Consider the following 25,993-nt stretch of genomic DNA (forward strand, 5'->3'; position numbering starts at 1 on the left):
AAGTGCGTCAGAGCGGGCCCGGCTGCGAGCGCGGCCCTGAGGCCCCGCCCGGGAAGGGAAGCGGAAGCGCGGCAGACGCGGAGCTTTCCTGGGTGATGCCGCCAGACCGGCGCCGACCGGGACCCTCTGTCCGGGCGGGGCTGGCGGCGGCTCTGCGGCTGTGCCCGTGAGTGCGGTGCGGTGCCGGGGGGACAGCCCGGCCTGGGCTGGGCGGGCGCCGGGCGGGGGCCGCTGGATGACGGGCAGAGCGGGGTGCCGGAATCCCGGCTGCGAGCCGTGGGGCTGGAGATGCTGGAGAGGCAGGTTCTCCTGCCGGTGCGGGCACGGCACTGCGTCCCGGGCACTGGGGCCTCGGCCCCCGCTCGCAGCGCTCAGTGCCCCGTTCCTGACAGCCCCTCGGGGCCGCTCCGCGGCGGGAGGGCCCGGCAGCGATCGTGGGGGACATGGTCCGGAGATGTGCGCGCCGCGCTTCGCCTGCCTCTTGCTGCCGTGGCCAGAGCCCTGGGTTTGGCTGCTCAGCAGGGGAAAGATGCTGTGGTAGACGAGCTTCTCGCTGGGGCCAGTGTAGCCGCGCTTACCTTGCCTTTTTCTCTCACTGCCTTTTCTCCCAGCGAAAACCTCACTTAGATGGTCTTACGTCTGCCTTTGTCCTAGTGTCAGCCTTTATTATCTCTCAGTGTGAGCTTGGATGCTCGGTTGTTTTGTTTGGTTGTGTTGTTTTCACCTGGCTAATGAATGTACTTAGTAAGTCGCGTTTCACAATTACTCCTTGTGGGTGCGATCGTTTTTAAATTATTATCAATTATGAACCTGTGGAAGGAGTTAAGTAGTGGGTGTGTATGTGGCAAACTGAAGTTACTTATGTGGGTATGTTTGTGCTAGTTTGATTCACTAGAGTAATTCAGTAGTCACTCTGGAAATATAAGAGCCAAAGCGTTACCTGCTGGCAGCTGAAAAGTGAGTATTGGCACGTTTGAGCCTTCATCTAGCAACCAGTGTCATCTCAAAATCAGTCAGATGGCAGAGTTCAGTCTTAAAATTCACTGGGGCAGTGTTCAAATTTACGGCTTTACTCTTCCTTGCAAAACTGATTTGGGTGAAAGAGTTTTGTCCCCGAGTGCGTGGCTGTAAGAACTATGTGACAGTAAATCTTGCTTGCAGCAGTTCAGAATTCACTAAACTGCAAGGGCTGTATTATTCAGGGAGAGGGAGGGATTTCGTTGGTTGGTTTGTAAAGTTTGGGGTTTGGGGGGGTTAGGGGCATTGTGGTTTGGGAAGCTGTCTTTTTTCTCTTTTATATAAGTATTTACTAGTATCTCTGAAAGAATAGATTATACATTCCCTGCTACAAATTTGCTCTTTGTCTAGATAAATAAATAACACTTTTCAGAAAGACTGAGTTCCTCTCTGCACTTGGGAATTTGTTCTTGCTATTTCCAAAATGCAAGATTGCAAGTCAGTTGGATCAATTTAGTGGAGAAGGTGTTTTCACCTTGAATTGTTGAAAGAGGTTTGTCTCACTGTGAGTATCTTCATTGCCTTATTGCATACATGTAACAAACGAGGGAGTGTTTGAGTTGGAAATGTGTTTTTCTGTTGTCTGCTGGCTGTTATTGCATTGCAGTCTTGTGAAAAGTCTGGCTCCACAATAACTTTTTGTGAACAGCTGGTGACCTGCTTTGATTTTTCTTTTTTTTTCCTTTAAAGCACCTGGAAGACTCCAGTGAAAATTGGAGTGTGACAAGTTAGCAGAGGAAAGGAGTTGTTGTTTCCATTCCATGGATCCCTTGGGTGCGCCTTCCCAGTTTGTGGATGTTGATAGTCTCCCAGGTTGGAGTGATGCCTATGAGGCCAAGCAGCTGGATTGTCACCAAAATCCTGTTGAAAAAGCTCAAGTTGATGTTAGATCACCTTTTCCATACAGGAAAGACATCAATGAAAAAATAATCTTGTGGTAAGTTCAGTGTGGCTCTCATGTGTCAGTCATTACTTCTCCATTTACTGCAGGATCCATATCTTCATGTAATGATCACTGCTGTAGGATAAAGCTTCTAAATCCTCTTTTCTTGAATCAAACATTACAGATCCAGGAAATTTTTGTTCACTGTAACTTTGAAAGTTTGGGATTTTGCTCCACCACAGGTTGTGTTCATAGGCAGTCCTTGATGCAGCAGACTGGAGCTGTACTTCCTACTGTGATACTGTATGCCTAGTATCAAAATCTAGTTGGGCACTTGGATATGAGGTTTTTATTTTTGAAAAATATGTGTGCTCTCTACTAGCTCTTTGCTGTATTTGCTGGTGTTATTCTGCTTTCACTTTTCTGTTTTAAATCAGTATTTCTTTCTTTCCTGTGGTTCTTGTGGCTTGCTTTTGGCCCTTCCTGCGCCTCCTTCCTCCATTCTGTGTTTCGTCTCCGTGACTTTCCTCCAAAACCTATTGATAAAGTATAGCATGCTGTACTTATTCCACCATTTTTTCCTTCCTGTAACTCAGATACTTGAGCCTGCTCTTTAGATGAATAACTCTTAACTTAATCAGTGTGAAGGGAGAAGGATTTCAGGATTTCTCAGGGATGCAGATTCAGACATCAGGCTGAACCTCTTTCTGGTTAATATATGCAGGAAATGGGACTGTTCATGGATTTCCTGAAATCATTTAAGTAAAGAATGAGAGTAAAACAGAGAGTAAAGAAGGAGAGGAGTAAAAGGTTAAACATCTATTATGGTTTGGGCAAATGTGTGCAATTTCAACTGTTTAGTTTCTCCCTGTGCATGGGAATCTTGATTACCCTTCCTGTGCTCTTTGATCCCAAAATCCCCGATGGCTGCTGCTCTGACAAAAAGCAGGTCAAAGTTCTGCTACGCCATTGTCTCTCATGCATCTGTGCCTTGTTTATCTTCTGCATGTCTGATCTTTGGACAGCAGAATGAGCATGATCAACTTGAGGGTTCACAATTTGGGAACAAAAGGTGTCCAGCTGCAGCGTCACTCTAGACCCACAGTGGTCTGAGGAACAGCAGCTGTAAGGTGTCCTGAATAGTCTGTCTGCAAAAATAAAGAAGTACATTGAAAAAATTGTTTAAGGTTTGAAAGTAATATAACACAAGGACTGTCCTCTTATCCCAAGAGAAAATATGTGGGTTTTTAGAAGTGTTACACAGTTTAACAAGCTGCTTTGTATGTTTGCTCCTGAGCTGCCCTACATACAACTACAACACTGCCTTTTTTACAAATATCAGTAAGTTACTGCTGAGTCTGGGACTCTTCAAGGAGCTGATATTTTGCATGCAGTCTGTCTTCATCAGGTAGAGGCAAAAGATGATTCGGCTCGGTGAGCACGTCAGGGTACACTGCACTGTGTGTGCACTGGAGCCCTGTTAATGCTTTTCCTGTAACTTGGCATTTCCTTGCTTGTCAGCACTGATTTGAGAATAACCTGCTTAGTGTTACATTCAGGCTGCAATAAACTGTTTCCTCAGGAAAGGAGATGTCGCGTTACTGAACTGCACGGCCATCGTAAACACCAGCAATGAGACTCTCACGGATAAGAACCCAGTATCTGAAAGTATATTCATGCATGCTGGGCCTGACCTGAAGGATGAGCTCCAGAAGCTCAAAGGTAAGTGGCTGGAGACATTTCTATCTTACTGAGATCTCCTGTCCTTGCATAGTACAAAGCATCAGGATTGGGGTACAAATGAAAAAGGTAGAGCTTCCCTCAGCCCCCAACAGCTGGCATTAATGTGAAAAAAATGAGGGAAACGCCTGCCAATCTAGTCTCTTTTTGCTGTTCACGTTACAGATAATTGAAAGTCTGTGGCAGATATTTGAGTTGATGAACCTTTACTTTGTAATACAATAATTCCCACTGCTATCTGAAGCCACTTTGAGCAGTTAGCTTAATCAGAGTTTTTGCTCAAGGGACCAATCTTGTACATCTTGAGATTTTATTCTGTTCAGTGTGTATACATTATGAAGGAAAGAAATTGAAGTTCACCATTGAAGAAACTAAGTGGATTCTGTCATGCACTTTGTGTATCCTCTTTCAGGATATTAATATACACACAGTCTTTCAGAAAGATATGATAATAATAGATGGATTGATAGAACATTGCATGTCTCAATAAAGTCTATGACTTCTTAAGTTGGTTGGTTTATTTGTCTCTTGTGTACAACAAATGACTTTATTGGAAAGCTACAAGAGCAGCCCTAATGTAAGGCTATTCTAGAAATGGATGACATTTGCCTAGAGTCTTTATGAACAAAGTTTATTGCTGATAGTGGGAGATGAATACTCAGCCTTTTTTTTTTTCATCTAACAGGCACTTGAAATAAGAGTTTCCTTATTTTGTGTGTGTCGAACAAGAGTTTATAGTTATCCAGGGTCATACAGAAGTCTGATATGGTTTACAGATAAAAATTCACTTCTCTGGGAACTACGGTACTGAACTGAATTTTGAAGTCTCTGTGTGGTACTGCTCACTCTGGATTACAGCTTGGTCTCTTTAAATAGTAATAAAATGGATATAGAAGAGCTTATATTAGTTTATGTTTCTAATATAGACTCTCAGTAGCTTAAATTACAATTGAATAGAAATCCTGTTTCTATAAAATCATCCTTTGCTGATTCAGCTTGCTTTTTTCAAGTAACCTAGAAATAAAGCAGGAGGAAGAGAAACCATTTTATAACAGAGCGAAAATTCAGTGTGTGCTGTGGGTGGAAATTAAAATACCATAGGCGCTCTATAATAGTTAGGACCCTGCTATATATGCCAGAGCTCTTCTAAAATACACTTGGGTTTCTTGTGTGCACTGAGAGGTGGGAAGAGAGGGACTGCATTTCAAGGAGTCCTAAAGTCTGAGATCTATCAGCTCTGTAGGGAGTTGTTTTGCTCAGCTTCTTAAATTCCCTTTTACCTTGCTGAGTTATGCGTAGTTTTGCATCTTCTACCACAGTGAAAACACTTGTCTTCTCCCTGTAATGCATTCTGCAGGTTCACAACTCCCTATGAAAACACTTCTGTTTTAATTTTGTGCCAAGAGCTTTATGGAGATCAGTTCTTTGACACCCTACTGGCATGTTTTGTGGGGGAGGAAAGAGAGGCTGGGTTACAGAATTGGCATTTGAACACCCTTAGTATTTTGTCACAGTAGCAGAAGTGGATGAAGAGCTTAGTTAAGAAGTCAGTTTAGGATTCATTTGTCACCTCTGCTTCCTTTTAGCCCTCCTTTCCATTTAGCCTTGACATTTTTTCATTGGAGAATGTTCATGCTGAAAAAGTGAAAATGCATAGTCTATGTGCTTAAAGCTGTAAAATGCATTTTTAGTTTGGTCTCTCCTGCTTTATTCCTGCTGCTTGGCATATATTCACATTTCATAGATTCCAGGAAAAATCGTGATCTGAAAGCATGTGACATGCTGACTCTTCAAAGGCCTGTGCCTTCGTTAAGGCTCAGCTAACTTGTATGTTCCTGGGAGCAGCATCAGTTTTCATTCATGCAGAAATCCTACAGCCAGGGGCAGGCTTGCAGATGAAGTGCTATTGATAGAAGGTTGCTAATCAACAAATACTTGTTGCAGTCTAATGAAGACCTTCTTTGGCAGAAGTCTTCCAGCTCTGGTGATCTTATCAGATAAAAAAATAGGATCCTGACTTTGTTCCCAGTTTTGCCACAGACCTTGACTTGTGCAGCTCCTCTCACCTTGTATCTTAAAATAAGAGCAATATCTACTGCTCATTTTAGTTTTATAAGTTATATGGACATCTCCAGGCAGAATGCATTGGGAAGTGGGAAGCGTGATTGAGTATAAAGATTACCAATGCTACATCTGTTTTTATTAATCTTTTATTAATCTGAATTTTATTTATTAATCTGAATTTATTGGTTTCCCACTGAAATCACAACTATACCTCAATCAAACTTGCTTCATTTTTTTTTTCCACAAGTTTTTCCTACAGGCCTTTGCTTTCTCTGAACCACCTTAGAGGCTGTGGAGGAATTCAGAGGAGTATACTGAGTTTTAGTATGGTGTTTTCTTCCTTCTGATTTACCCAGAAGAAGCAGGGTGGAGGTCTATAGAAACTAATAATGTGATTCATTGGATCAAAAACTTTACAGGCTGCTGGCTTCAAGGCAGTGTGGGGTTGCCATGAAAAAGATATGCTTTAAGTTTTGGGTAAGGAAGATTTTCAACCTGGAGTGTCTCTTCCCATAAAATATGCTGTCATGCATGCTGCTAGCTTGCCTGAGCACTATGAGGAAGTAGTGGAGTGGGAGAGATGAACATCCCTGTTCAATAGGCATCTTAAGCCAAGCTCCTGCAGCACTGCTGCCTGAAGGGCGCCTGCAGCTGCTTCTTCCTGTGGCCACCAGCAACCTATAAAAAGATCAGGTTGAAAGCTAATCCAATGAAAATACTGGTTTTCAATCAGATCAGAAAGCTGAAGTGCAGCTGTGCAAGCAGAAGGAAGAAGGTTGGAAAATACTTGTCTTTGAGGGTAGGGAAAGAGAGAGACTAGAAGTACTTCTTTAGCTGTCCAGACCTGGAGTGGACCTAGATTTAGGTGAAGAAGGGGAAGTTTAGTAGATTTGTCTTCCATGTGCTGAAGGGAAAACAGACTTCAAACACAGAATCTCTTTCCTGGAGTATGTAACCGGAGGGTGCTGTGAATGGAACAATTAAATGTATTTCTTGAACTTCCTCTCCTTGAGACTAGACAACTAGTCTGTCCAGAGTATGAGCTGCATGAGGATCATATGTCTGCCTTGTGGACATGAAGAAACTTGCAAAACAAAGCAAGCTACCTCTTTCTGGGAGCATAAATTAAACAAGTGTATTATCTATTCAGTTTTAATAGCTTTGCCAACGACTGGTTTGTTTGATTGTTCGTTTGATTAAGGAGACTTGTAGTCATTTTATCCACAAAGCAGTCTCTCCAAAGCAAATTGTTAAATTCAGAAGGACTTTGTATTGCTAGCTGTATGGTATACTTGTGTATCTGTTGTCTGCATGTTATTAAATAATTTCTTCCTTTGCTCTGTAAGTAGCATAGTAAGCACTGCAATTAAGACAGAAATTCTAGCAATAGCTAGAATAGTCCTTATATGCATAGTTTTAAAATTGAGAGAAATGAGCACAATTCTCACCTCCTCAGCCTGACTAGGTGCTAAGCAGCTGGTATGAGATCGGATGCTATCCTTAATATTTGACATCTAAAACCCCGACTTCTATGTATGAAGTGGAGTTGTCTGACTGGAGGAAGACAAGGTCTGTAATACTTCTAGCTTTCTCACCATGACATGTCCACTTACCCTCAGTTTTGTTTATCCCAGGCTGCAGGACAGGCGAGGCCAAGCTGACGAAAGGGTTTAACCTGGCTGCGCGTTTCATCATTCACACGGTGGGCCCCAAGTACAAGAGCCGGTACCGCACGGCGGCCGAGAGCTCCCTGTACAGCTGCTACCGCAACGTCCTGCAGCTCGCCAAGTAAGCACAGCGCAGCTCACACAGGGGGTGCCATCTGGGCCACAGCTGGCCTGCAAACTCAGCTCTGCACACAGCTCTTGCCTCTCTGAATGTCTTCTCGTGTACGCTGGGTCTGGTTAAGGACATGAGAACAGGAGTGGCTTCATGGTGTGCTTCATGCCTCTGGTTATCTCTGCCGTGGTGTAGATAAAATGCACAGAGAGATCTAAGCTGATTCAAATCATGAAACAGGGTAGTAAGAGCTGTGCAGCATTCAGTTCCTCAAAGGAGAAATAACAGAAATTGCTTTGGGTTCTGTGCTGCAATAAGTATTAAATAAGCTTGCTCCAGCAACAACTTCATGTGTGTCTGCAGCCACGTGGACACACCCACAGGCAGATGTGACTTTGTGTCAGTTCATATGTTTGGCTTCTCTGCCTTTGTACAACAGACAGCTAAAATTTTATCAGTCAGGGTATAAGGTTACTTCTAAATCTACTGTTGCAGCACCTTGGTTTGTAGTTTTTTCCCCTCTCGTCTGCAGTATTTTCTACTTCCTTTTAACCAACAGGGGTTTCTCTTCGTATTTTTCTGTGTTCTGTTCTTCTCCAGTGATGAGTGTTGTAGTGGTAGCAGTCACAAAATACACCTGAGCAAGAGCAGTGTCAGAAAGTATACATAACAATTTTTTAGGGTTGGGAAGATAAATCTTCCAAGGTTGGACTCGGTGTTATGGTGCAATAGTAACTTTTCATACTCATACTGTTTACAGCTATTGTTTTTAGCATGTGCCAGTTTTGTTCTGCCTCAGAAGTTACAAGAAAATGCAGGCCTGGATTGAAACGTTAAAAACTGTTTTAAAATTCTTATACTTCTGCATACTGAATGTCTTTCAGTCAGTTTTCTAGAGTAACTTTTGATGTTTGTGAAATTGTCTACCATATCTGAGCTTGCTCAAACTCCTTTGATTACTGTTGGCAACAGCTCTGCTTTACTCTTCTGAAAGAGTGGCTCAGTGCTAGAAGCATCTTACTGGTCTTAAAGTATGTGTCACTCCATTCTGATGGTTGTTTAATCATACCTAAGATGGAGTAAGCCACCTTGGCCTGTGTCCAGATCTCTAACAAAACAAAATCATTGGTCAGGTGAAGAAATAGGAGCGTGTATGCTTTGAAGAGCACCTTCTTTTTTCCCTCCTTCTCCTTACTGTCAGTCCTAAACAGGAACAAAAGTATTTTGAGCAAGGATTGCAGGGAGTTTGAGATAAGAACTTCATTGAGGATGTGAGGAACTGTAGGAACAATGTAGCTGAGGTAGAAGGACAGATCTGAAAACAAGCACCAGAGGAAGCAGTGGGGAATAATTAATGTCTCTTTCCTTCTCTACTTAATGAGGGTGTGTGCATCTTGCCAGGGAAGAATCCTCCTGCAAAAACCTGAAAGAGGATTACTTCTGCTTAGAGCCAGGGAAGAAATTAATGGTACTCCCTGTCCTGACAGATATTTGTTAGCACCTGGCTCTCTATTCATTTGTTTATCTTTTTCTGGATTCCAGGGAACAGGCAATGTGCTCCATAGGATTTTGTGTCATTAACACTCTGAAAAGATGCTACCCCTTGGAGGATGCAACCCACATAGCCCTGCGTAAGTGTGTTGGAAAACAGCATAAACTGGATGGCAGCACTCAGCAGGTCTTTTACCTCTGGCAGATTGCTCTTGAAATGGGGAAACCTTTTTTTAGGGGGCTGTGGTTCATTAGAGCCTGTAAAAATGTAAGGCTTGGTTGATCAGAAAATGGAAGATAAAATTATCCTTTCTCTCAGTAAAGATCCATGAGATCTCATCAGCACAGGTCTGTGGGAATCTGTGCTGGAACTTGCATTCTTCAACGTATTAATTTATAGCCTGGAAAAAATGCTAAAAGTAAGGTGAGAGAGTTTGCTGATAATAAAAATTTGTTCAGAGTAGCCAGGATGAGGCTTTACTGTTGAATACTTGTAGGCAGACTTGAGCAACAGTGAATTTCATCTGCTGTTTTAGTGTCATCAGCACATCCAAATGTAAAGTGATATCCTTCCCCCACTGACCCACTCCTACAGGCTTCTGCCTTCGCATGCACAATGATGGGCTGATTATAGGCAGCAAAACATTCAAGTGATAATAGTTCCATGAAAACAACAGCTCAGAGGAGCTCAAAACAGCAAGCTGAGTAAGACACAACAAAATTAAGAATTTTATGTAATAAATCAGTGTTTTGTTCACCCTTTACAGCTGCACATTCAAAAAGAATATAGTAGACAGAGAAGTTGAGAAGGTCAACAAGAATAGAAAAAGGCAAGAAATAGTGAAATGAGACTCAAGACTTTTTCAGACTGGAGTATACCTGACTTGAGGGGAGTGTGATAGATGTCTGTAAATTCATGATTGGCATGGAAATGGTGAATGGTGAAAAGGTATCTGTTCTCTGTCTCCCAGAATAAGAACCATCAAACCATGCCAGTTCAGAACAAACAAGGGGAAATGGTTCTTACACTTGTTATTTGTTTTATGGAAATTCTTACTAAAGAGCATTGCTAAAAGTTTTCAACTTTCCTTGTGCTCGAGAGGAAACTATATTAAAGAAAAAATGAAGACCACTGAAAAAAAATCAGAAAACATCCTAGGCTGAAAAATAAAATACAGAAAAATGCTCAAACAAGATTATTGTATATTCTTCTATATACACTTATACTTCCTACTTTCCCCCATCTCTTCTGGCTTTTTCACATGTTCACATACATTCAGAACTGTTTGCTGTGGAACTGCACAACTGCATTTGTTGTGTAAGGTAATGTCACAGGTCAACATGATTACACAGGAATTTGTGTACAGTAATACACAGGAAGTATTTGAAAACAGCTCCTTTTTCCCTCTGCTGTTTCTTGAACTCCCACAAAAGTATTCTCTGTAGATAACTTCTTTAATTGCTGTCCTCTGTTGTCTCTGTAGGTCTGTGTGCTACTTGATAAAATACTCCCGTACCAACCAATTTGTTTGGACACTTTCTCTCATGATTTACAAACAGAATTTTTATAGGCCTCTTTGGCACAGCTGACCCCAGAGATTTTGTGTTGCTGAGCCTGCCTTTAACCAGCTGCTGTAGCTTCCTTATATTTTACTTTGCTGATAACTTAGGGCACAGTGACTTGTTCTAAGAATGTCTGGTTTTAGCAGTTTGCACAGGACTCTCAAAAGGAAGGATTTGGGTTGATTTTTCAGGGCCCTTGAATCACATTTCGCAGTCTAAGGAATGCCTAGTAAGCTAAAATCAGAGGGATTTATTCTCTATTTGTCTCTGTCTCTAAAGTCAGCGTCAGGAGAGAGTGGAGATGGAACTTCCAATATGCCCAGCAACCCATTTGGTGTATTAAACCACTCCTTAATCCACACTTGCCTATGGGCTGTGGAGCTGTTTAGTATGAGGAGAGATGTATCTCTCTTCTGGATTCTGAGTTCTTCACTTGTAGCTGTGTGTATCAATTTCTCCTTCTGTTTTGCTAACTACATTTTATCTGCTTCCTTGCAGGCACAGTTAGGAGGTTTCTGGAGGTTCATGGAGAGACTCTGGAGAAGGTGGTGTTTGCTGTCTCTGAGCTTGAAGAGGTATCATCTTGGCATTCATTCCACCAAAATTCCTGGGCATGACTGATCTTCTCTGCAGCAGTAAAACTGGATTTGAATTTTCCTTCCAGATCACATAGACTTTTGGTCTTGCAGCATCCTTCTGTCTCCTTCTTAGCACAGCCACTTTTCCAGAACTGTTCATGCTCTTAGCAGTCACTATAGACACTTTGAGAATCTTTCTGCTTCTGGCTTCTGTGTTGCTGAGCTGTGGACAGGGAGCAGTAGGGGAGGTGATAGCATGCAGTTGTGCTGGATGCTGTCTGTTAGCCAGAAGGGAAATTCTTCACACAAAAGTTTCCTCCCTACACAAAGATGTGCTTGAAGAGGGCCAGTTCAGCATTCCTACTGATCACCTACAAAGATCTGAAACACTGCTTGCTGGCTTGTTGGAATGAAAAACTTGACATTTGGTGATCTGTATTCTGAAAGATGCAGGTAGTTTGAATATTGACTTTCCTTGTACATCGAATTTGTTCCTGTGCAGAACACCCACACTGTTCAGGTTCTCTGGCATATGGATAAGGAAAATCACTAATTTTTGGGGGTTCATAAAACTGCTAATCAGCTGGAGGACCCATGAAGTAATATATTCTGTAGAGATTTTCACTATTTTCCTTCATGTAGGGAGGGATTTTCTTGTTTCATTGGTGCTTTTTCTTTTTTCCCCATGCAGATCACTAAAGGTGATCTGTGTAGTGTGCATTTTAACATAAGCAACATTTGCTGAAATCTGTTGTCTGTGCATATTTTAACTTCATTACAAAGCTGAAGTATCTGCAATCTACCTGAGTTCATGCAGGTTTTAGCAAAGTCCTCTCAAAGTCATTTTCCAGTGCAGCAAAACCCCCCCAAAAAAGTTAACCTTTATCAAGATTACTTGATAAAGTATTCCCAGCTCACAGCCCAAAGTGACCATTGAGGGAGGCAGTACTTTTCCTCCAAACTGCTGAGAAGTTCCCTGCTGCAAAGGCAGACGCAGTTTAATCAAAGAGCACGGATGCGTGATAGACCCCTTCACGCATTTTTCTTATTTGTAGGCCACTTACCAGAAGTTGCTGCCTCTGTATTTTCCGAGATCGTTGGAAGAAGAGGTCCAATCCTTGCCTTACCTCCCTGCAGATATTGGCAATGCAGAAGGGGAGCCGGTAGTACCAGAGCGGCAGATCAGGATTACTGAAAAGCCAGGCATTCCGGATGGTGAGTCTGGAGCTGGACTTTGGAATAAGTATCTCTCTGTGAGAAAGTCAGTGGGAAAAACAGAGAAGGAAGGAGAGAGATGTTTTCCTACCTCAATTCACCTAAGTCAGGTTATAATGATTCCAGTTCTCAAGCTGCCTCATTGGCTTCTTGTGTTCCTCGGCAGTAACTGCAGTAGAGCTGCTCTGTCTTTTTCTTGGTGGAAGAGGTTTGTAGTTTGTTCCCTTTGTAATTTTTTTCCCCAGAGTGATTAGGATCTTTGAAAGTGTTTATGCAGAAGCTTGTACTGCCCCTAATTGAAAAAGGTATTATGGTTAATGGGCTGTCTTGTGTACTAGCAAAGTGTTGATTATATAATAGCAAATGTTGTCCCAAATAATACGATTCTATTGGTACAGCAGGGATACAGTGCATCCAAATAGTAGATGGGCAGTGAAAATTAGCAGAAACTCCCTAAAATATATAAAATAACTAGGGGAACCCAGAAATCAGTGTTTGGAGGTGGCTATCAAAGGTCAGTGGTAGATGTCAGGATGGAGGTGAGATACATGTAGCAAAACAATTTAATATATTAATAGACACAGCAGACACATTCTGCTTTGCTTGTTAAGCAGTGATGTGCAAGTTTTACAGCCTTAAATCATTCAAAGCAGATAACTCGGAATTAATTTCAGTTTTCTGCTTTTGCATAGCCAATTGGGATAAGGCTGAATATTTGATATTTGCTGCTGTGGCTGATCAGTGTGAGGTATTCAATCTCTAGCTAATAATTTGTGAAATTACTGGATTTGCATAGGTAAGAGTGAATTTGTATAGTGGAATCCTGCGCTCTTGTTCCAATGCTACTATAGCATGTCATGCTAAAAGGGGAAACTAGGTTCCTGTCCAGATTGCCCAGAGAGACAGTGCTAGAAGTCTTAGCAACATGCCTGGATAACATCAATTCAGTGGAGCATTCTGGTATTGTCACCAGCAAGTGAGCCTGTACTCTTCTATTTCATCACCCAGTCGTGCTGTAAACAATACTATAAAAAGAGCTACACTCAGATCACTACAGCATTTGTTCAGGAAGTGTCAGTGATGCAAGAATTCTACATACAGTACAGCTTCTAAATTGAGTAAAGCTGCAGCATCTGTGCCTCTGCATGCCAATTTTTTCCCTTTTGACAAGTAGGATGACTGTAAAGCCAAAGTCAGTCTCTCCAGAACTTGTTTTTTGGGAGAGTAAACCCTTTATGAGCTGATGATTAGGACTTCCCAGTTAGTTTCCAGGCAAACCAACATTTTAACAGAGTGGTTCTCAATCACATGCTGTGACCTGCCAGTGGTACTGGTGAGGTATCAGAGCCGCATCATGGTACCTCACGGGTTTTGTGCTAGTCTGTAGCATAATGACTCTGTTGTTTTGCTGGGAAATGTACCAACTCATCAGCAGTATTGCTGTCCTGTACACAGCCCAAACATTTTATACCATCTTTGTTTCTACTGCAGATGCTTCAGATGAAGAAGGTCTGGAGGCGGATTTGTCTTTCATTGGGTCCCATGCTTTTGCCCGCATGGAGGGAGATGTTGATAAACAGAGACGCCTCATCCTTCAGGGACAGTTGTCAGAGGCAGCACTGCAGAAACAGCATCAGAGGAAGTGAGAATTTGCTTGTTCGTGAAAGTATTTGTATTGGTTAGGACCAACCCTTATGAATGATGGTTTTGCTATCTGTAAAGCCTCATCTTCCAGCTAGCAAATACAGGTAAAGCCTGGTGTCACCCTGGATTGATGTAGTAGTCTCTTTGGCCTGAAGGAAGAAGGGATGGGACCGTAGGAGAAAAAGGGAAGCTTGTGATGAACCCTTTAGCACACTCAATGCATCCAGCCAGCTGCCTTACCTATTTGCCACAAGATGTCACTGTTTTGTTGCTACTTTTTGTCGTGGGATCCCCTGCTTTTGATACTGCCCACTTGTTCCTGAGGCTCTGCAGAGATAGCAAAACACTTTTCTTCCATTTGATAAATAAAAGAAGGCTCAGGCTTTCTCCCCCTCCATGCCCTGGTAACCCTAACGTGCATGATCACTTCTTTAGAAGGTAATTCCATGCTGGCCACCTCTGAAGGCTCAGTGTTTGCTTGTTTTGTCAGATGAGGCACTAAGTTCATGAAACTGGTTGCTGCATAGTTGTGTTTGACATCTAGGCTTTTAAAGGAAATTTTCTTTTTTTCCTGTCTTTTAAACACTGACATATTTAAATGGAAAAACCTCTGAGATCTTCTCAGCCCAAATGCAATGCCGCTATAGTTAATAGTTGATACATATTAATATGTATTAATTATCTGAGTGAAAATTATTAGGTGTGTAGCTAAGACACTAAATTTTATTTTTTAACACTTCTTTCTTTAAAAACTTGATGGTTGCTCCATAGGTCAGAAAACAGCAACATCAGATAGGGCTCAGTCAGAAAAAGCTTGTTTTGTCCTTCCCTTCCCATATACCTCTCCAGGCTTATAGTGCTGATCCAAAGGGGGATTAGATCTGACCAGGTGTTTTTGACTTTCTAGTTATAATCGTTGGCTGTGTCAGGCAAGAGCTGAAGACCTCTCTGACATTGCTTCTCTTAAAGCTTTGTACCAGACAGGTAAGTTCAGGGTACTGATGACTGATCTATGTTGTCTTGAAGTAAAAAATGTGTTCTTTGGACTTGCATATACAATAGGTCATGCTGAAAGCATAGCTGTGTTTCTGGAAAGAAAATCTGTTCAGCACTTCGGCCGATCTCTTAGGCCTCATGAAAATCCAGAGCTTACCTCGATCTTTGTGTAAATACCAAGGTTGTGTGATACCTTCTGCTCAGTAGCTGCAAATTTCAATTCTTTGGTTTGCCTTAGACAAGACTCCGTGGGCTGCAGGAGGTCCGTGAGGCATGCTCTGGGAATCTGTGCACTGGAGTTCAGAGCTTGGTTTCTAGGAAGAATTTTGCTTTGGTGGTAGAATTGCAAGTGAAGGGGTTTTATTAAATAAAACCCATGTTATTATTTGATATTTAGCTAAATATGAAGTACACAGGCAACATAAAATTGTAGTCCTTAAGTTTCTCTGATGTGATACGTGGGGTTTCTTATCAGAATAGATACTCGTACAGTGAGAGCAGTAACTGCATATTTCCTCTGCTGGAAACAAGATGCATTGCAAAAGTTCTAAGCTGAGGCTATTTCTCCCCACTTTGAAAGGGTCCAGCTACAAAACCTGGCATGACTGAGAGAAGTTGAGACATCTTTCTTTCTCTCTTATGTAGGTGTGGATAACTGTGGCCGCACTGTGATGGTGGTGGTTGGAAGGAATATCCCCGTAACATTGATAGACATGGAAAAGGTAAGACGTGTAAAATTAGAGTTGTGTATGTTATATACGAATGATTTGGATGGAAAAGTCTGATTATAAGGATAATTCAGTGTTAATACTAGAAACATCATTTGTAGAAGACCTAAGATGTCAACTAGAAAGTATTTTTATAGGCAGATGAAAATGTATGCCCTTACAGAGTTATGTGTGCGTTGGGCTGATGCTTTTCAATGAGGCTCTTTTTAGAAAAAATACAGGCTAGTATGGACTCCTTTTTCTTCTCAAGATGAAGGAGAGTTGCCATGCTTCTGTAAGTGCCAAGATGTGAAGAGTGAAACATAATGAGTTAAATGTAGTTTTTCAGGGAAACACCAAGAGCATATCTCCATCTGTGAGGTCAGGTAGACAAAAGACTTCCAAGTTATTACAGTCAGGTTGAAGACTTGGAAGGTTAGCCTTGCTTCTGTAGCAGAAATGTAATGCTATCCAGCCTCATGATTCCTGATTTTAAGATGAAATAAGGGAAAAGTATTAAGATGTAATGCAACTGTGCAAGAGTTTGTTGCAAATATAAATTTTGTTTCTTTCTGCCTCAGGCTCTTCTGTATTTCATCCATGTCATGGATCATATTGCAGTGAAGGAATATGTCCTGGTGTACTTCCATACGCTCACAAATGATTACAATCAGCTAGACTCTAACTTCCTGAAGAAACTCTATGATGTTGTTGATGCCAAGTGAGTGTCAATAGGAAAAGAACATGTTCTGGTCTTCCTCTGTGCTATGCAAATATTTGTTATTCCCTGTATCTGGTTTCCCATTTATTTCTGAGAGAGTTTGGATGGGACAAAGACCTAAATAACTATGAAATGCAAGAAGGAAGAGGTTTTTTCTTTCCTTCTCAAGTCCATCTTTTCCACCAGAAGTTCTGTCCTCTGCAGTCTCCCTCTGGAGCTGTTAGGGAGGCACGCTGGTTGTCTTGTCTGTCACAAGCCAGAGCTGGAGCTTTTGGAGCTTGGCTTTGTTAAACTGTATTGCTGGTTGTGAGAGTAGTGGTTTGGGTAACTGGCAATCATAATTTGTCCTTAACTTTCTTTCACTTCCTACTTGAAAGACTTAAGGCTGTGATGTCTTTAACTGAAAAATAACCATGCTGCCTTTTATTTTTTATTTTTTTTTCTCTTTACATTTACTTTTTGGCATCTGCCCTTACATTAGATCTAACTTTGTAAAATTACATTGCACTTAAGAAAAATGGTCTCTTTTGACAGTTTGCTTGTGTAGGTGACCTTAGCTGGAATTCACTTTTAAATATTTTTTTTATTTCTCCAAACCAGGTACAAGAGGAACTTGAAGGCATTGTATTTTGTCCACCCAACATTTCGTTCAAAGGTAAGGTGAATCTTAGAAAAGTGTATCTTTTATGTTGGCAGGGTAGCATGTAAGCCTGTAGCATGAAAAACTTGGAGACACTAGAAGATTCCCAAAATTAGGCAGTATCTTCTGGACCCACAGTTAGAACTTGAAATTCATCCCATCTTTGATCTAACTGCAATCTTCCAACCTTTGTGATAAGCTGAACCCCAATGCAGTGCATGCTGTCTGTGGCCTGGTTTTAGTGTGCTCTTAGCAGAGAGAGGTGGAAGCTTTTAATCATATTTCTTTCAAAGGGAAACATCTTGTCATTTTTCCTGCTGGCTGGCTGGATGAACCACCATGACCAAACACTCAGGGAGGGTTTTTTTGTGTACTTCATCTCCTGGATGTTTCACCTTTTCTTTTACCACAAGAGGTATCACATGTGTCCTGTGTGTCACTTCAGAGCTGCCCTGGGAAGGGCAGAGAGCAGCCTCAGGCAGCAGTAAGATTAGTCAGGGTTAGAGGGAGAGCAGCAAAGGAAGATGGGAAGAATGCCTTTGATGGAGTGCAGAAAAAAATCCTGCTAATCCATCAGGAGACAAAAAACCTGAACTTGTCATGCACTAAATTGTTACCTTTGGCTGGGATCTGTGTGGGGCAACAGAAGATGGAGCTGGTTCCCTTCTGAACTTCACATCCACTACTCCTATTGCAGCAGTGTGAGTACTTCAGATGAGCTAAGTGGCAGCAGCAGCCCTTCCTAGAATTCTTTTTTTGTCCAATTAAAACAGAAATCTGATCCTCCATGTCCACATCAGATTAACCTCTGTGTTTATTCTGCTTTTTGCTAACATTAATCAAATTTGAGAAAATTATATGCCTGGAAAAACACATCTGTTTGCACATGTTCAGCAACATTTCTTCTTCAAGAATTTCTTGTTTCTAGAATTTCTTTGACTGCTAAATTTCCATAGAGTCCTTTCTTTGCCTGTGCACAGCTGGGACACTATGAGACTTGGAGCTTTCTTGTTTTTATGGAGATAAGACTGAGGCGTCCCAACAGCATAGCTTCCAGTTTCTGTAAGGTTATTAGTTACTCCCACAGGGTACAGATCAGAGGTCTGTGTCCTAGAATTAGATCTTCCAGCTCTGATGCTCATAAAAATGTAGGAGCTGGCATAGAACAGTACTGTGGTCACAAAGTTGAGTGGAAAAGCTGAAGCTAGGAAGTGCTAGTGTTTTAGATTATCAGCAGCGCTTCACCCCCTTCCTCTCTTCCCATACATTTCTATTTGGTTGAGATACATTTTTTACAAACTTTGTTGCTGTTGTTGGAGGATGACAACTCATCCTCACTGATGTCTGTTGCCATCTTGTCTGTCCCTTTGGAAACTGCAGTGGGACTCAACAGATCTGTAGGCGAAGCAGATGGTTGGTGGGAAGCAGGGAGGGTGAGAGACACAGAGTTCTCTAACTTGCTGGAAATAGTATTGGTTTGTATCCTATTCTGGCAGCACAGCTGGAGGCAAAAGAGAATGTTTATATCCATGTCTTTCTGCCAATCTTTTCTGTAACTAGAAGGCAAGCGGGATTGCTTCTGACTGTTTCATGGACTATCAGCTTATGAAACATGATGGGGAATATGTAGCAGAAAGCATGGTGAAGAAGATGGCTGCTAAGAGAGAATGATTTTTTTCTCCCCTCCTTTTTTTGGCTCTTTCAGGGCTCATGTCCCCATGCCTCAAATTCAAGAGGAAGGCCTGTGCATTCATGTGACTTCCCAAAGACATCACCCTCATGCACAGATCTTAAATGTCTTGTATAAATTATCCCTTTCACAGCAGGATTGAATCCTGGTGCGGTGGATGGCTGCCATCTCATAGAGTCACTTCTGCTTTTTTATGGGCTAAAAGGGATCAGGAGGCTTTTCATCAGGTCTTTTGGAAAATCATACGTCCTTAGAAAACCAGAATAGTTCTCCATGTACTTTATGGTTCCAACAATGATTCTTTGTTCAATTTCTAGGTATGAAACTGCTGTAAACTGTTTTCTGAGGGTAATTCCCTGTCTAGAAAACATGGAGTTTGGTGTGCAGGGGGGAAGGTTCAGCAGTTATCCTAAAGCACAGAGTAACTGAAGCAGGGTGAGCCACTGTGCACACATTTTTGTACAGTGCTCCTGCCTCTCCTCATGCCTTGAATATTCTTGTGATCTGTGAAATGGAGCTGTGCTTGTCATGAAATTGTAGTGTAGATCTCAACGGTTTTGTAGGTTGGAGTGGCTCTTGCTGCATGAGCACTTCGCTGCCAGGCCTCACATCAAGGTACCCATGAAGTGCCATCACCAGTTCCTTTGTACTCTTGCATGCAAAGTTCCTCCTGCTTGTTTTTGATAAATCTGCTGATAGATAAATTAAGGGCTTTTTGAGGCATTTTTATTTGAATCCTCTTAGCTCCCTTCTTCTGAGAGCTCTCCAAATAAACTCTTTCAGAGCTTGTGTTCTGAACTGAACTATAAACGGCTGGATCTGAAACAGTCTCACCCAGAGTAATTCTGTTTTCATTAACTGGCTGTGAATCAAGAATGTTTCAAAGCTGAAACATTCCCAAAGACTCAAATTAGATATTCATAATCATGATACTCTTTGTATTTATCATGAACAATTTTTGGTTTGTTTTTCTATAATGATCCTAAAAGCAGTTTCTTGAGATCAGATGGCAGTGGAAAGATTGTTGCAAATCACTTGGTTTTTTTCTACTCAAGATCCTTCCAACTGGAATAAAATTTCCCAGATTTTATTAAATTTCTCTTTGAGGTATGCCCAAATTAAGAGATTAGTGGCACAGCTAATCTGTGTTGCTGGTTTTTTGTGGGAGACATATCATACATTTAACTGTGGGTTTATAGCTTGGCAGAGTGACTTTTACAGCCATTTATTTAGATTCAGAATATCAGGACAAGAAAAATGAAGGGAAACTTCAGCAGATGTCTAGATTTTTAACTTTCTTTGGCTGCTCTGGTATAACTTACTCTACTTCCAGTGCTTTAACAGAGATTTGATTTAATTTAAAGTTCCATGTCCTGTTACCAATAAGAAAATAGCTGCTCTTGTATTACTGTTTCTATAACCTGTGATTATCAAGAATAGAAGTAATAGGAAAATTCTCCAGAAACATTTCTACTCTCCTCCCTTCTGTCTGTGTTCCTGGGTAAGATGCCAAGCTACAGTGGCTTGTATAGTGAGAGGAAGGAGGGGAAAAAGAAAAAACACTTTTCCCAAGAGCAGTTTTTGTGATGGCTGCAAAAATATCCCCTATTAGGCTTTTATACATTGAACAACTATAGCAATTATGTTTAATGATTGTCATTCATAACACACCTTGAAATCCATGATACTTCGGTGCAAGATTGAGAAGGTATTTTTCACTCATTAAACTGTCATTTAGTGTCACTCATAAGAGGTCTTGTTAGAACAATATAATGAATAATGGTTGCCAGTAAAATCTGTCTCCTTGCTTTCTGCTAACATAAATCTGATTCTGCCCTCAAAATAATGAACTGATTTCAAATGTTCTGTCATGTTCTCTACCTTCTTTTCTCTTTTTCATTGTTCCTCTCTCATTAAAATAAGCTGTTTTGAGGAGGCAGCACAGTTATTCCAGGACAGGTTTTAGAAATTGACTTTTTCTTTAATGTATTCAGGCAGATAATTTTTATAGATTTAATCTTTGAAACTCTTGCTTTCCTCAAGGCTTTTCTTGCAGTGTTGCTTCTTTTCTGTTAACTTCTGCAGTCAAAGCAAAATTATCAAACAGAATGGTCAAGGTTGTAAAGGACTGTGGAGGTCATGTGCTCTGACCCCTGGCTGAAGAAGAGTCAGCAAGAGCTGGTTTCTCAGGACCATGTGATTGATCCCTACTGTGAGCATTTGTGACCTGTAGAACAGATTTTTTTTCTTTTCCTTCTTTCCGGAAAAAGAATAGAAAATAAATAAACAATAAATAATGCAGTACTTAATTTTGAAGAAGGTGGATTGGAAAGGTAAAGCTTGTGCAGTCAATCTAAGCAGGATTAGATTGCTGTCTTACTGGTCTTCAAAAACAAAAATTCTGTGTCTTGTTTGTACCCAAAACAGACAGGGATGTGAATATTTAAAGTAAAATCTTGTAGAATAAGTTGATAGGCTTATTCTTGTAGAGTTAAATTAATAAGGCTTTGATAAGAAAGTTGGTAAAAGAAGAGGTCACTCAGACAAACCAAAGCAGAAGGGAGATTTTAGTAAAATCTTTGAAAAGTCTCCCTTTCTCTCACTCTAACTGGCATTTCTTTCAAGTGAAAACTTCAATGTAAAGGGTTGAAAATGCTTCTGACAGAGTCAAATAGGTAATTTTTGTACTGGCTAAGCCTGGAGTGAAAACATGCCGCTCTGCTGATGGTGTTTTGAGGAGAAACAGCAGAACAGCTGTCACTCTTGGACTGTAGAAAGGGACCTTAGGCTGGCATTGGGGGAGGAGTGATCATAGAGTCAGAAAACACTAGCTTGAAGCTCTCAAGACACTGCTTGCTAGCAGTTGGTGGTGCATATTTCCTGACCTTGTGTTATGGCAATGATTTTAGTGTTTCAAGTTCAACTCGAGCCTGTTTCACTGTGGAGTATTGCATTGAACTTGAAGGTTTTGAAGCAGCATCTTGTTAATTGGTTTTTGTGGGGTTTTATTTTCAGGTCTCAGCATGGTTTTTCACAACCTTTACAGTCTCAGGGCTAAAGGACAAAATCCACTATGTGGAAAGCCTTCAGCAGTTGTTCACAGCCATACCCCCAGAACAGATTGATCTTCCCCCTTTCGTCCTCGAGTATGACGCCAGGGTAAGTGACTGCCTGTGGCCACCATGAGTCTCTGCCCTAAGAGCAGTTCTTGTGCTGCTCCCATTCAGCTCTGCAAGAGCTTTAAGGGGACTGACTTCCACATCTTAAGAATGGGGAGAAGGAAGAGGGAAGGTTTTCTGGAGAGTCTGTGTTGTTCTATGAGTAATGATTCTCTGATTTTTTTGGTCTACATCAGCCCAAGCAGAGGGCTTAGCTGAGAAGGAGGCTACTTTCCCATTAGATCAGTCTCCTATGTGCATAAAAGGCAGACTACCTTTCTTCAGCCAAGAGCTGTAACATAACACAATAACAGCCTGTGGACAAGATAAAATTTGTGTTAGCTGTTGTAACACCTTATACTGACTGGAAAAAAAATAGTAGCTGCATTTCATTTTCCCTGCCCCACATACTAAGAAGCATGCAGGAAAAGGGAAAAAAAAACAAACAACAAAACAGCAGGGAAAAATGGAACAGTAGAAAGGTGTCCTGCCTTTGTGTATAGGACCGTCTTCCTTCTCCCTTCTGCACCACAGGTTTCTAATCAAATAGTGACATGAATATGGCTTGCATTGGCAAAATCATTCCAAAGACTATGTGATGTAACTTGAACATAGCAGTCAGAGCTGTGTGTCTGCCTGCATCAGTAGCTTTGTCTCAGTCACTGGTTATGCCAACATTTGTGGCTTCCTGGTGTCACAGCTTTGGCTTAATGGCAAAAGTTTAACTTGCACTTTCTGCTTAAAACACAAGCAAAACCAAGGCCTGTGTTTGCCTGTTTACTAGCACACTCCTCTGCTGGGTGAGCTGTGGCACTCACTGTACTCATGGAAGACAAAGCCAGAATGCCTAATTATTTCTGCCTCTGTGGCACTGTCTTTGCACCGAGATGTGTCGGAGAAGACTTCTGTTCAACTGCTTATTCTGTTCTCATTGCAGGAAAATGGGCCTTACTGTTCTTCTTATCCTCCATCCCCTGACTTGTGATCTGCAGTCCTGTGATGCTGCCAATTTCCCATGGATCCAATGACCTGATGCCTGCCAAAACCTGTGCATTTACCCATGTACAGAATTCAGAGAGAGGGTTTTCCTCCCCCAGCTCTGGTATTTTTTTACTGATGAGATATTTTCAAGCACTCAAGCAATCAGAGAACTTTATGCCACTGTGAACTGTACAACTGTTTCAAATATATTTATCCAATGGAAAAGCTGATTTAAAGGTCACTAGATACATCTATTTGTTTGTTTGTTTGTTTGTTTTGTTGTTGCTGCTGCTGTTGTTTTTTGAAGCTGTTACATTATTTTTTCTGAAGAGACTTTTCTCTTTTCTGGGAAATCCATCAAAAGCACTTGATTATGTTTTTAACTATTACTATTTTCCAGCTCTGTTTGTAATACCCATTTCTGACTGGTCTGTACAAATATTGTGTAGTACCAGCCTGACACATCACTCATCATATGGTCTGTGTTTCACATCTGATTACTTTCCCTTTCTGTTAGTACTGATTACTTTAGTCTTGACCCAGAAAAACTATCTGGAATTGGGAATGCCATGTCTGCAGGCTGACAAAGCACTACAGCCAAGCCAACATTACTCCAGGATTTAGTCCCATAAACTGCTAGGTGAACTAGGAGCCTTGAAAAAGTCCCTGTCAGTTTTCATTGGATGATGTGAAGGACCATGTCAGGATTCCACTACCCTCCCAGTAAGAATAAAACTGAAAAGCATTTGTGGTTTCTTTTCTCTAACTATACTCATTTATGTTCTCCTTTGCTGTGGCCAGGTATGTTTGTGTAAGTGGATGCCATCTGCCTAAACTGTGCACGGAGGGGAGGGGGAAATGGTGGCTCCAACCCCAAACTCTGGTCGCAGAGATTGTCTCTTGGAGATATCAGTGTCCCTCTGATTTCCTGTTAAAATGACTCTCATTGATTTTTGACAGACATGATACATGAAAGAGAACTTAGCCACAGGTTACTTGAACAGGAGGTGAAAAGTGTTTCAGGGCTGCCCATGGAAAGCTAAAAGAGGAGGGAGAAGGCTGCCTTGTAAAACCATCAGGGATGGCAGGCCCAAGTACAAAAGGATTAAATCCTTCATAGGAAGAATGTCATAACACTACTGAATGTGAAAATGTCAGTATGATTTTCAATATTTGATTCTACCTGCTTTCCTGCCCAGGCTTGTATCTGCTACTCTCTCCCAAAACCCAGTTTTCCTCGTTTTCCACTTCTGCAGTAACTGCCTTATTTAAGCATTAGCAGAAGTCTTTGTTAGATATCCTAGAAGGTTAGGCTATTCATGCCTGTTGGGCAGCTTGGAAATTATACCTCTCTCTTGTTTAAATATAATGTAAACTGGTGGGATGTGCCGGGAAAAAATTCTCTCATGGTCATCTAACTGCATGTCACAATTTCTGTCTGCAGTCAGAGAGTTTGGAATGTGGTGTTGGACAGGCCATACTGAGTTCCCTTTCTTTCCTACCTTTGCCTCCTGGCTTAGTGTCGTGTTTATCCTCAGCATACAGGGATATCTCTCGCTATGTCATTAGACGTTACAGTAATCACTTGCCTGGGCTGTAGCAGTCGTGTATATACAACATATAAAAAGCAAGTGGGTTTGCTTTCTAAGTGTCCCTCAGGGTCATTAAGTGATTCCATAATCACATCCAAGGTGCTGCTGAAACCTGGAAACTCCAGCGCAATGGAAAGCTCCCTTAGTGCTAATACATGGGAGCACTGCACCTTATGGTCTGTTCACATGGGATTGATTCAGCACTTTCCTGGTGGCTTTTGAGAAGGAGACAGCAGCAGCTTGTGCAGAGCAGCTACCACTGTCCCTCCCTCCTCTTTTCACCTGGCTGTTTACAGCTGCCCTTGTCTAGTGACTTTTATAGCCAGCACTGAATTTTCCATGCTTCTCTAACGATTTGTGGAGCTCTCCACCCCCGTTAACCATCTGCTGTTTTTCACACTCGCGGCATTTCCAGTGGGGCTGTTGCAGAATTGCCAGAGTGCACTTAATGGGCAGATTAAAGGTGATTCAGAGCTTATTGTGGAAACCAAACTCTCAGCTTGACAGTTTTTAGATGGTTTCTGTCCCTTTAGCTCACAGATGGCTTAGAGTCATAAAACCTAAACAGTTCTTGTTAGGACTCAAGTCTGCACGTTTTCCAAACGTGCAGTCATTTTCAGAAATTAATTGGCTCAGTGAAGTGTGAATGTGCCTCCAGAGCACTTGCAAAGCAGAAAGGAGATTTTGGCACTGTGCATCTTATTGTGTGTATTTTTCCCTTGAAAGACTTTGCTTTAAATCTTACTTTTTTACCCAAGTCTTGCAAATCTCAGTGGCAAGACAGACCTGCATTGTGCTGCAAAGATCCTGCATTTTCCAGTTAGTCTGAAGTTGTGACAATTTACCAGTTTTACATTTTTAATGGAGACATTTGAAAATGTAATGTGACAATGTAAAAACCCAAATCATTGAAATTCTTAGGATACCCACTGCTACTAAAATGTTTCGCTGCTTAATTCTAAGACGCAAAAAACTGCATTAAACCAGCTGAGCTGTATTTGTTTTAGGCAGTGATAAACACTGGCCTGCCCTAGTTAAGGGTGGTAAGTTAATGCTTTCCTCTGGAAGGGGGCCAGGGAGGCAGTCTGTGCATGTCATAACTGTGCATTTTATCATCCTTACCCACTGAAGAATTAAAAGTTCTGATGAAGGGTTTATTTTCTTGCTTAAAGCCATCTTACACCATCTGCAGGCTCAAAAAGGGGAGTCTCCTTAGAGAGGTGTATTAGTAATTATGAGGGTCATTATTCACCTCAGCATGGCCCAGGGTGTTACAGTGGTAGAGTGGCAGTATTGTTGTTGGTAAAACTGAGCTGTGGTGCTCAGGCACTCCTTGGCTGCTCCTGTTCTGACAGATCTGTGTTCTCTCAGGGGCACTGCCATTAGCTGTCTGACCATGGACAGGTGACTCAAAGTGTCTGGGCTTACCTGTTGTCATTTGCCCAGGCTGAGTTTGTAGCAATTGCCAAGACAGTGACAGATAAATTACCTGGTGGCTGCTGCTCTTGCTGTATGTTATGCTGATTTCTCAACT

At 41.6% G+C, this 25,993-nt stretch overlaps 1 protein-coding gene across 1 annotated transcript; it reads left to right on the plus strand.

The window, feature by feature from the left end:
- The first annotated feature begins 37 nt into the window (after positions 1–37).
- On the plus strand, positions 38–23,614 carry GDAP2 (ganglioside induced differentiation associated protein 2). Its single transcript, XM_005523867.2, has 14 exons — positions 38–166; positions 1,708–1,954; positions 3,483–3,622; positions 7,339–7,492; positions 9,026–9,114; positions 11,036–11,112; positions 12,171–12,330; positions 13,822–13,972; positions 14,882–14,958; positions 15,616–15,692; positions 16,259–16,398; positions 16,999–17,053; positions 21,744–21,887; positions 22,824–23,614. Exons 2-14 carry the CDS (start codon positions 1,779–1,781, stop codon positions 22,869–22,871), a joined length of 1,488 nt encoding a protein of 495 aa, XP_005523924.1. The 5' UTR covers positions 38–166; positions 1,708–1,778; the 3' UTR covers positions 22,872–23,614.
- Positions 23,615–25,993: the final 2,379 nt, after the last annotated feature.

Source organism: Pseudopodoces humilis, chromosome 2 (assembly GCF_049639895.1).
Source record: "Pseudopodoces humilis isolate 2021_Gansu_Grassland_sample_001 chromosome 2, ASM4963989v1, whole genome shotgun sequence".
Classification (NCBI taxonomy): domain Eukaryota; kingdom Metazoa; phylum Chordata; class Aves; order Passeriformes; family Paridae; genus Pseudopodoces; species Pseudopodoces humilis.